Source organism: Tachysurus fulvidraco, chromosome 13 (genome assembly GCF_022655615.1).
Source record: "Tachysurus fulvidraco isolate hzauxx_2018 chromosome 13, HZAU_PFXX_2.0, whole genome shotgun sequence".
Classification (NCBI taxonomy): Eukaryota; Metazoa; Chordata; class Actinopteri; order Siluriformes; family Bagridae; genus Tachysurus; species Tachysurus fulvidraco.
In genome coordinates this window covers 28,272,999-28,285,056 of record NC_062530.1, presented here as the reverse complement: position 1 = coordinate 28,285,056, position 12,058 = coordinate 28,272,999, and the positions used below count along the sequence as shown (strand labels likewise).

The window sequence follows — 12,058 nt, the reverse complement described above, 5'->3', positions numbered from 1 at the left end:
CATGTTTGAACACGTTCCTCAGCTTCTTTTTCTCTGTTTGCTGCTTGCTGTTAGCGTAGCCATTAAACGGAGCCATTTTAGTGATCTTTCCCACCAGCAGGCCTGTTTCTCCTGCACACACACACACACACACACACACACACACACTATGACATGCTTTCTGCTGAACATTACCACTCAGCTCACATGGTGTAAAAATGAAGCCATATTTTATTAGTCTTTGTTTGCGTGCAATGAACAGAATGATCTACAGGCACAGGCAAGGGGTTAATGACCTTTTACGTTATTTAACAACGCTAGTTATGAAGGTGGTTGTGAGAGTAGAGGTACAAAGTACAGTAGTTAACTGGAGGGTGAAACACCTGTAAGGGAATAAATCCAGTAGGTCTGTATAACGGTGCTGATGAAGTCCTTGTGACTGTCACTATTTAGCTGTTGGTTTGGTACCAGGCACTTAGACCCCATAGACATTAGACTTCAGACCCCATAGACATTAGACTACAGTGTTAGCAGAGATAAAGATACTAACATGCGACACATCACATGACGTCCTTCAAGAATCCTGTCTCGTGTCTCACGACGCTAATGATTATGTGTTATTCATCGCACCACTATTACAGTCAGGACTTTACTAACTAATAGCACAAAAACATTCTATTGACCATTAGAGAAGGTGCAAAGCCCAATGAGCGAGTGAATCAGGACAGCCTTCAAAATATTTTGGTTTGCAGTAACAGTAAAAAAAAAAAAAAAAAAAAAAGGGTCAGTAGGTAGGTCTATATTTTTTTTTTCAAGCTTCAAAGTAAGTACAATTCAAGTTAAAGCGTGTCGAGCTGTTTTAATGTTGTTTTAGATGTATCATGGCGCCCGAACCCGTACGACTTTGAACGGTGACGGCGAACATTTTGTTTACTGCAGCCGCAGCCATCATTACCGAGCGCGACCCGTCGTCTCTGACAGTGAACGAGAGAATGAGACGAAGCGAACGCACAGGTCATGGTGTGACATCCGGTAACCGACAGTGTAAACGTAGATGATGTCACGGGGTTTTATTTAAAAGAAAGAACGTATGTATGTAGGCAATTTTTCGTCTGTATATAGGACAATTTATATATTTACAATACTTATTAAAATACGATTTACAACCGGCAAGTCGATCGGACTTAAAGCAAAAAAATAAAAAAATTCGCTCTTAAATTGACGGTCGGTCAGATTACAGCAAACAAGAATGTTTTTAAGGATATCCGGGAAAAGGGGTTCTATGGGATGTGTGTGTCACAGCTACTAAAGCAGCATTGTGTATGCCAATACATTATTTGGAAGCACAAGAATACCCTCCCTGCTACCTCCACCTCTCCTGAGTCAATGTAAACTGAGTCAGTCCCTTTAGAGTTACTGCACCACACACGAGTTGGATTAACCTTCTGGGTGTGTTTACGTTGAACTCGTATATCCTCAGCGATTAAACCTCACTGTCACCAATATAGCTCATCAGGTTGTGGAGAAAATTACAGCACTGTCGGACCTGTTGTCTGTCAAATTAGCAGCAATGGTCTTAACAGTGGCTTTTTACAGATCTTGGCTTAAGAGTAATGTTCAGTAGGAGTAATGTTCAGTGTCGTAACAGTAGGGTTCTGGCAGTACAGGTCCTCCTACTCACCAGTAGAAACCTCCACACAGAATCCCCTGGAGTCTCGTACCGGCTCCTCCCTCTCAGAGTTATATTTAATGAATGAATAACCGGCAAGTCGCTACACAAACACACACCATCCGAAGCATGAGGACGTTAACGAGACTTTTCACACCTCTGTTATTAATTATGTACACATTATAGTTTCCTTACGAACCTTCAGCATCACACTCGCCCGTCCAACAGAACCTATTTTCCCGACGTAGTTGACAAGTCCGATGTTTGCTTCTGTCGCTCCGTAGCATTCACAGATACGCATGTCTCCAAATCGCTGCAGGAACTCCACCCAAGTGTCGGCACGGATACCGTTTCCAAGAGCGAGACGTACGTTGTGTACACGCTCACCATCCGTCTACACCAGAAAACACATATCTCTGGGGGTTGGTGCGTAAGCCGGGGGTGGGGGGTGGGGGTGTTGTTAGGGTTGTGTTACCTTGGGTGTGTTACAGAGGTAGCGCATGATCTCTCCGATATACTGGATCACTGTCACGTTGTGCTTCCTGCAATCAGTCCAAAACTGAGACACTGAGAACTTCTTCCTCAACACCACTGTGATTCCTGAACACACACACACACACACACATACACACACACACACAAACACACACACACACACACACAGATAGAAAAGAACACCATTGTAACTTTAGTGTGGCGGAGGTGGAGTTTGTGTTTGTGGGCAGCCACGTCTGAGGGATGTACCGCGCTCTATTGCCCCAGTGAGACCCATAAGGAAGCCAGAGCTGTGGTAGAGGGGCAGGTACACATAGATGACATCATCAGAACAGACACCGCACATTCTCTGTAGGTAGGAGGCCATCCATACCCTCTCATGGTTGATCACAGCTGCTTTAGGAAGACCTGAAACACATACACATGATGCTCCTGATGGTTCTGTCTTATTTCCACCATCACTGTCTGTTTATGAAAATTAGCTAGCTATCAAAATGACTAGTGTGTGTTTGTGTGTGTGTCCTACCAGTGGTCCCTGAGGTGTAGATGTAGAGTGCGGGGGTCTTCATGGTGACTCTGGAGCGAAGTGAGCGTGGTAGTTGCTCGTCACTTGCAGCATTTATTTTCTCGCTGAGGTTTATAAATCCGTCCTTCTCACAATTTTCACCCACCAGGAAGACCCGCACGTCCTGCTCCTTCAAGACAGGAAGTACTTCCTCCACCACTTCCTGTAAATCTGCAGACAACAAGCATGAAACTTTCTAATATTCCTAAATGAGCCATGAATTTTGAATATTTGTGTATTGCTCTAAAAGGTACACCACGCATTCTGTTTACAATTATTTATAGGCCTCCCAAATACACCCAACTTTTGTTGATGAGTTCACAGAACTTTTATCAACAATGTTCTCTGAATTGGATTATTTTGTTATTGCTGGAGATTTCAACATTCATATAGACAATGCAGAAAGCAATACTGCAAGTGAACTGTTAAATGTTTTAAACACTTTTGATCTGACCCAGCACGTGTAAGGTCTTACACACAATAGGGGACACACTCTTGATCTGCTCATTAGCAAAGGGCTAAACATTCCATCCACTGTTATCAAGTATGAAGTGCTATCTGACCATTTCTGTGTTTACTTTGATTTATTGATCTGTCCTGCCACTGATGCTAGATCTGTCTATGTCGAAAAAAGGTTTATAAATGAAGACACCAGTGAGGTATTTATGACTGCTATATAAATGTTGCCAAACATATCAGCAGACTCTGTTGATGTTCTCCTTGAAAATTTTAACTTAACAGTTAAAGATGTTATTGATGGTATAGCTCCAGTAAAGGTCAGGATGATCACTGGCAGACGTAAAGCACCTTGGAGAAACACAACAGCGGTACAGAGCATGAAAAGAACATGCAGAAAAGCTGAACGTATGTGGCGGAAAACAAAACTTGAAGTACATTATAGCATCTATAAGGACAGTCTTCGTGCTTTCAATGTAGAACTAGGCACAGCTAGACAGATCTTCTTCTCAAACATTATAAACAACAACATAAACAACACTCGCACTCTTTTTCTACTGTAGAGACACTTACAAACCCCCCAAATCAAGTTCCTAGTGAAATGCTCTCTGACAACAAATGCAATGAGTTTGCAACCTTTTTCTCTGAGAAAATCAGTAATATCAGAATGTCAATCAATACGGCCTCATATTGTAATGTGGTCAGTCAGACGTCACTACAACAACCTCAAAGATTTGTCATTTTCTCAGAATTTGACATAATCGATATAAAAACCCTGGAAGAAACAGTACAACATCTTAAAGCATCAACTTGCAGCCTTGACACCCCCCCCCTCCCCACATCCTTTCTCAAAAAGGTACTTAACTGCTTAGAAACTGACCTCTTAAAAATAATAAATACGTCTCTGCTCATAGGGTCTAGAGTCCCTAAAAACGTCAGTTGTTAATTCTCTCCTAAAAAAACAGTAACCTAGACAAAACCATACTTAGCTACAGACCAATCTCTAATCTTCCTTTTATAGGCAAGATCATTGAAAATGTTGTTTTCAATCAGCTGAACAAATTCTTAAATTCAAATGGCTACCTGGACAATTTTCAATCTGGTTTCCGCCAGCATCACAGCACAGAGACAGTGCTCATAATGATAATAAATGATATTCGCTTAAACTCTGATTCAGGTAAAATATCAGTGCTGGTGCTACTAGATCTTAGTGCTGCCTTTGACACGGTAGATCACACCATACTCTTACATAGACTGGAAAACTGGGTAGGGCTTTCTGGGATGGTCCTCAAATGGTTTAAATCATACCTAAAAGGGAGAGTTACTATGTGAACATAGGTAACCATAAATCTGAGTGGACATCCATGACATGTGGAGTCCCACAGGGCTCAATTCTCGCACCGCTTCTCTTTAATCTGTATATGCTCACAATTGGTCAAATAATGAGTAAGACCCAAATCCCTTACCACAGCTATGCAGATGACACCCAGATATACTTAGCCCTGTCCCCTAATGACTACAGCCCCATTGACTCTCTATGTAAGTGCATTGATTAAATTAACAGTCGGATGCGTCAAAACTTCCTCCAGTTAAACAAAGACAAAACTGAAGTCATTGTATTCGGAAATAAAGATGAAACTCTCGAGGTTAACACACACCTTGACTCTAGGGGTCTAAAGACACAAAATAAAGTCAGAAATCTTGGTGTAATTTTAGAGTCTGACCTTAATTTCAGTAGTCATGTGAAAGCGATAAGCAAATCAGCTTACTACCATCTCAGAAATATAGCCAGAATTAGATGTTTTGTCTCAAGACAGGACTTAGAGAAACTTGTTCATGCTTTCATCACCAGCAGGGTGGATTATTGTAATGGACTCCTTACTGGGATCCCCATAAAGACCATTAGACAACTGCAGCTCATACAGAACGCTGCTGCCAGAATTCTGAGCAGAACCAAAACATGTGAGCACATCAGTCCAGTCCTCAGGTCCTTACACTGGCTTCCAGTTACATTTAGAATAGATTTTAAAGTATTGTTACTGGTTTATAAATCACTTCATGGCTTAGGACCGAAATACATTACAGATATGCTAACTGAATATAAACCAATCAGACGACTCAGATCATTAGGATAAGGTCAGTTAGAGATACCAAGGGTTCACTCAAAACAAGGTGCGTCAGCATTTAGTTATTACGCCACCTAGAGGTGGGATCAGCTTCCAGAAGAGATCAGATGTGCTTCAACAGTAGACACTTTTAAATCAAGATTAAAAACACATCTGTTTAACTCTGTATTTACTGAATGAGCGCTGTGCTGCTTCACACTGACTGTGCTGCTTCACCCTGACTGTGCTGCTTCACCCTGACTGTGCTGTTTCACACTGACTGTGCTGCTTCACCCTGACTGTGCTGCTTCACCCTGACTGTGCTGCTTCACCCTGACTGTGCTGCTTCACACTGACTGTGCCACTTCACCCTGACTGTGCTGTTTCACACTGACTGTGCTGCTTCACCCTGACTGTGCTGCTTCACCCTGACTGTGCTGTTTCACACTGACTGTGCTGCTTCACCCTGACTGTGCTGCTTCACCATGACTGTGCTGCTTCACACTGACTGTGCTGCTTCACCCTGACTGTGCTGCTTCACCCTGACTGTGCTGTTTCACACTGACTGTGCTGCTTCACCCTGACTGTGCTGCTTCACCCTGACTGTGCTGCTTCACACTGACTGTGCCGCTTCACCCTGACTGTGCCGCTTCACCCTGACTGTGCCGCTTCACCCTGACTGTGCCGCTTCACCCTGACTGTGCTGCTTCACACTGACTGTGCTGCTTCACCCTGACTGTGCCGCTTCACCCTGATTGTGCTGCTTCACACTGACTGTGCTGCTTCACACTGACTGCACTTTTTATCCAAATCACTTTTACTCCTGTTTTATTCTTTTTAACACATTTTAAACTGTTTTTATTAAAATCACATTTATTTTCTTTAATTGTTCTTTGTTTTTGTTATGATTTTATCGTGTTTCTTATTTTTCATATATATTTTTTTTCTCTCTTATAAATTGTTTCCTAATGTCTATGTAAAGCACTTTGAATGACCTCTGTGTATGAAATGTGCTATACAAATAAACTTGCCTTGCCTTTATTAGCATTGATCTCATTAGTATTCAAAATTCTTTTATTGTCTCTATACTGAGTAGAGCGAAAGGAAAGCAGTCCTTACTATGCAAGTCCTTCAGATTACATGTGAGTGTGGGTGTTGTGTGTGTGTGTATGCGTGTGTGTGTGTGTGTGTGTGTGTGTGTGTGTGTATGTGTGTGTGTGTGTGTTCATAAGTTCAGCAGCATGTAGCTCCAGTATGTTTTTGAGTCTATTGGATTGGTTCTTAAGTGATGAAAATATACACGAAACCCATGTTCTATTCTTTCTTTATAATCACACACACACACTTTATAATAACACGTGGGATTATATAGAGTGTGTGAGTGTGATTATAAAGACTGCGTGATTATATAGAGTGTGTGTGATTATATAGAGTGTGTGATATTAAAAAGTGTATGTGTGGGATTATAAAGAGAGTGTGTGTGATTATATAGAGTGTGTGTGATTATGAAGAGTGTATGTGATCATAGTGTGTGTGATTATATAGTGTGTGTGATTATAAACAGAGTGTGTGTGTGATTATAAAAAGTGTGTGTGTATGATTATAAAGAGTGTGTGTGGGATTATAAAGAGTGTGTGTGTGTGTGTGTGTGATCATATAGAGTGCATGTCTGATTATAGACTGTGTGTGATTATAAAGTGGATGTGTGATTATAAAAAGTGTGTGTGATTATAAAGTGTGTGTGTGTGTGTGTGTGTGTGTGTGTGTGTGTGTGTGTGTGATTATAAAGTGTGTGTGTGTGTGTGTGAGATTATAAGGAGTGTTTGATTATAAAAAGTGTGTGTGTGATTATAAACTGTGTATGATTATAAAGAATATGTATGTGTAACTATAAAGCGTGTGTGTAATTATAAAGCATGTGTGTGATTATAAAGAGTGTGTGTGATTATAAAGAGTGTGTGTGATTATAAAGTGTGTGTGATTATATAAAGAGTGTGTGATTATAAAGTGTGTGTGTGATTATAAAGTGTTTGTGATTATATAAAGAGTGTGTGTGATTATAAAGTGTGTGTGTGATTATAAAGCGTGTATGTGATTATAAAGTGTGTGTGTGATTATAAAGTGTGTGTGATTATATAAAGAGTGTGTGATTATAAAGTGTGTGTGTGATTATAAAGTGTTTGTGATTATATAAAGAATGTGTGTGATTATAAAGTGTGTGTGTGATTATAAAGCGTGTATGTGATTATAAAGAGTGTGTGTGATTATAAAGTGTGTGTGTGATTATAAAGCGTGTATGTGATTATAAAGAGTGTGTGTGATTATAAAGAGTGTGTGTGTGATTATAAAGAGTGTGTGTGATTATAAAGTGTGTGTGATTATATAAAGAGTGTGTGATTATAAAGTGTGTGTGTGATTATAAAGTGTTTGTGATTATATAAAGAGTGTGTGTGATTATAAAGTGTGTGTGTGATTATAAAGCGTGTGTGTGATTATAAAGCATGTATGTGATTATAAAGAGTGTGTGTGATTATAAAGAGTGTGTGTGTGATTATAAAGAGTGTGTGTGATTATAAAGTGTGTGTGTGATTATAAAGTGTTTGTGATTATATAAAGAGTGTGTGTGATTATAAAGTGTGTGTGATTATATAAAGAGTGTGTGATTATAAAGTGTGTGTGTGATTATAAAGTGTTTGTGATTATATAAAGAGTGTGTGTGATTATAAAGTGTGTGTGTGATTATAAAGCGTGTGTGTGATTATAAAGCATGTATGTGATTATAAAGTGTGTGTGATTATAAAGTGTGTGTGTGATTATAAAGTGTTTGTGATTATATAAAGAGTGTGTGTGATTATAAAGAATGTGTGTGATTATATAGTGTGTGTGTGATTATAAAGCATGTATGTGATTATAAAGAGTGTGTGTGATTATATAGTGTGTGTGTGATTATAAAGCATGTATGTGATTATAAAGAGTGTGTGACTATAAAGTGTGTGTAAGTGAATATATAGTGTGTGTGATTATATATAGTGTGTGTGATTATATATAGTGTGTGATTATAAAGAGTGTGTGTGATTATATACAGTGTGTGTGATTATATATAGTGTGTGTTATTATAAAGAATGTGTGTGATTATATAGTGTGTGTGATTATAAAGAGTGTGTGTGATTATATAGTGTGTGTGATTATATATAGTGTGTGTGATTATATATAGTGTGTGTGATTATATAGTGTGTGTGATTATAAAGCGTGTATGTGATTATAAAGAGTGTGTGATTATAAAGCGTGTGTAAGTGATTATAAATAGTGTCTGTGATTATATATAGTGTGTGTGTGATTATATATAGTGTGTGTTATTATAAAGAATGTGTGTGATTATATAGTGTGTGTGATTATAAAGAGTGTGTGTGATTATATATAGTGTGTGTGATTATATAGTGTGTGTGTGATTATATATAGTGTGTGATTATAAAGAGTGTGTGTGATTATATATAGTGTGTGTGATTATATAGTGTGTGTGATTATATATAGTATGTGATTATAAAGAGTGTGTGTGATTATATATAGTGTGTGTGATTATATAGTGTGTGTGATTATATATAGTGTGTGTGATTATATATAGTGTGTGATTATAAAGAGTGTGTGTGATTATATATAGTGTGTGTGACAATATATAGTGTGTGTGATTATGAAGAATGTGTGTGATTATATAGTGTGTGTGTGTGATTATAAAGAGTGTGTGTGTTTATAAGTTAGTGTTCCATTGTGCAGACGTTCTGTGAGCTGTTGCTTTAATCCTAAAATAAATGAGGTCACATGATCTCTACCAATACAGATGGGAAATAAAAGGAGTGAGAGAAGAAAAGCAAGAACCAACAATAAAGTGCATTCATTGCTTGCAGAAATAAATGAAGGTTATAGTCACACACACACAGCTGAGAGATCTACCTCAGGTTAGAAGTGAAATCGGAGCCTCTTTTACACTGAAAACACTCTTTAAGATCAATCAGGGCAAAGAGCAACCTGTTTCACCACAGCCATGCTGATTACAGCCAGAATTCCCAAACCATTCCTCATGGAGTTACTTAGTTTCTCCTCTAACACTCTGCAGATGTGGATGGAGGTGTATTGTTCCTACATCCATGTGATCAGCTGACATATATTCGTGCTTTATAAAAATCTAATATGTAAAAGGCGGAACAGCCTCAGGGCCAAAAAACAACCAGAGAACGTGCCAGAACAACCGAGATATTACGACACAGTGTCCTTAAACAAACCAGTACACATCTGACACTAACCTGAAATATTCAAATCACTGAAAGGAATTGTAATAAAAGTGTTTCTGCTATCGGACACCAGTTCTACCAGTCCGAGGTGTTTCTCAGGCAGATGTATTTGTAATATGTGCTCAATTCCAGCATCTGGTACCAGGTGACGGTATGTGACACGGTGGCACTAGTGACCAGACGACTGGCCGAGATCTGGGCGCTTATTTCACAAATGATATGTGAAAACACCAAGAGACCTTAGACTGGTGCAACATTCATGTAAAGTTCATGTCATGGGGAGTTCATGTAAAGTTCCTGACAATCAGCTGCCATTGGTCAGCTGTACAGTGTGTTTGTGTTTGTTTCATTTAAACATGTTAATAAATAATAATCTGTCCTAAGGAAGTCTCGTGGAGTTTCTTCTCAATTAAAGCGATTTCTGGTAATAACATTTTTGCAAACTTCCCCGTTCTCCTTGCTCGAGTAGATCAGGTCTGGAGTGTAAAACCTTCAGAGCCAAACTTTTGTTCTGGTTGATTTTGCTGCATGTTTTGGATTGTACCGTGAACCTGAACCGTGACCTAGAAGTAGTGAAGAATCCTGAATATTATCTTAATTTTAATCTTATTTCCAAGTTCAAATACAAAAAACGAATGAATATAAAACCCCAGATTTTCTCTGCAGTAGTCTGAGATCCAGAGTAGATCCCACGGTATAATAAATTCATCTCTGTGATGTTAAATTGAATATTAGATTTTAAAATGACAATTTAAACATAATAAAATACTCAGTATAAGAAAACAACACTTATCATTATAAATAAGATGTTTTATTCATTCAAGCGCAGGGGATGCTGAATGTTGGCAGAACAAATGTGTATATGGCGTTAGTTTACCTGCACCAGTGATGAGGGTTTTTGCCCCGCAGCAGGTGAAGCAGTGCAGCAGCGACTTGGCGCGGATGTTGGAGTTGAGGAGCGCAGCGGTGCAGCCCAGTTTACTGAGTCCGAGCCAAATCCAGACGAAGTGGGGTTCATTCCCGAGGAACAGAGCCACGGTGTCTCCTTCCTTTAGCTCGGTGTGATGGATCAGAGCCCTCGCCACTTTACTGCTCAGTTTATCTGCCTCACTGTACGTGTAGGAGCGACCTTCAAACACCAGGAACAACTTCTCAGGATGTTTGTTCACCGCGTCTAAGAAGCGGTCCAGGATGGTGTAGCACGGAGTGGAGCTGCGGAACCTCCTCAGCTTCATCGCCACACTCACTCCCTTCAGCACAAACAGCACGTCGTGCATTAAATACGGCCAACGGACATGAATGAGGACCGGAAATAACAAAAGAACCGCAAACACCGCGTACAGGAACGACATGGTGACCGGAGAGTGACTCAAAGTCTGGTGTTGGGAGTAAAACACACAGGAGTGGGAGAGAGAGAGAGAGAGAGAGAGAGAGAGAGAGAGAGAGAGAGAGAGAGAGAGAGAGAGAGTGTTTGTATGAGAGGGGGAGACAGAGAGATAAAGAGAGAGAGAGAGAGAGAGAGAGAGAGAGAGAGAGAGAGAGAGAGTGTGTATGGGGGGGTTGAGAGATAAAGAGAGATTGAGAGATTGAGAGAGAGAGAGAGAGAGAGAGAGAGAGAGAGAGAGTGTGTGTGTGTGTGTGTGTGTTTGTATGAGAGAGAGAGAGAGAGAGAGAGAGAGAGAGAGAGAGAGATATTTATATGAGGGGGGGATAGTCACGAGAGAGCTCGTGTGTTGGGGGATTCGAGAGCTAGTTGTGTGTGGGAGAAAGCTAGAGGGAGAGTGTGTGAGGGGGGGAAAGATAGAGAGATAGTGTGTGTGGGAGAAGAGAGAGAGAGAGGGAGAGAGACCAGATCTGGTCATTAGTACCCAATGAGTACGAGGGGCGGGAAGGATTTGGAACAGTTTGGTAACTCCTAAAAGTTTTACTATTTGGTTATGGAAAGCCAAAAGGTTCTTAAGCAGTGAACTTTAGTGTGAAGGCAGAAACCTGCCGGGTGATTTTTTACAACAATACATAAAAATGTCTGACTGGTACGGAGCTCGCCTGGTCACCCCTTGGAGAAAAGAAAACAAGACCCGCAAATCCGTGATCACGGTTTTGTAATTCGTCCCCTCAGTTTATAAACCGTACTCATGGATTATTAAACTGTTCCCTCAGTTTATAAACCGTACTCATGGATTATTAAACTGTTCCCTCAGTTTATAAACCGTACTCATGGATTATTAAACTGTTCCCTCAGTTTATAAACCGTACTCATGGATTATTAAACTGTTCCCTCAGTTTATAAACCGTACTCATGGATTATTAAACTGTTCCCTCAGTTTATAAACCGTACTCACAGATTAATAAACCGTACACACGAGTTAACAATCCGTGCTCTCAGATTTGTAAACCGTAGCCTCAGTTTTTGTAATCCGTACCCACAAATTCATAAACCGTGCGCACGCTTTCGCAATCCTTACCCACGGATTTGCAGACTGTACTCACGGACTTGTATCAC

At 40.0% G+C, this 12,058-nt stretch overlaps 2 protein-coding genes and 1 long non-coding RNA gene across 3 annotated transcripts in view; 1 reads left to right on the top strand and 2 right to left on the bottom strand.

Moving 5' to 3' along the window:
• Nucleotides 1–11,022, bottom strand: part of LOC113638763 (very long-chain acyl-CoA synthetase-like) — a 12,783-nt gene extending 1,761 nt beyond the window's left edge. The window contains exons 1-7 of the mRNA XM_027140235.2: nt 10,433–11,022; nt 2,670–2,879; nt 2,393–2,551; nt 2,124–2,248; nt 1,848–2,042; nt 1,661–1,751; nt 1–111 (exon numbers count right to left, since the gene is read on the bottom strand). The exon at nt 1–111 is cut by the window's left edge and continues 88 nt beyond it. Coding sequence (XP_026996036.2) covers nt 1–111; nt 1,661–1,751; nt 1,848–2,042; nt 2,124–2,248; nt 2,393–2,551; nt 2,670–2,879; nt 10,433–10,907 — 1,366 coding nt within the window. The 5' untranslated portion in view covers nt 10,908–11,022. The remainder of the gene's footprint in view (nt 112–1,660; nt 1,752–1,847; nt 2,043–2,123; nt 2,249–2,392; nt 2,552–2,669; nt 2,880–10,432) is intronic.
• Nucleotides 1–12,058, bottom strand: part of LOC113657299 — a 1,727,325-nt gene that overhangs the window by 727,803 nt on the left and 987,464 nt on the right. The window lies entirely within an intron of this gene.
• The window catches only part of LOC125146171, a 1,103,650-nt gene that overhangs the window by 277,594 nt on the left and 813,998 nt on the right, over nt 1–12,058 (top strand). The window lies entirely within an intron of this gene.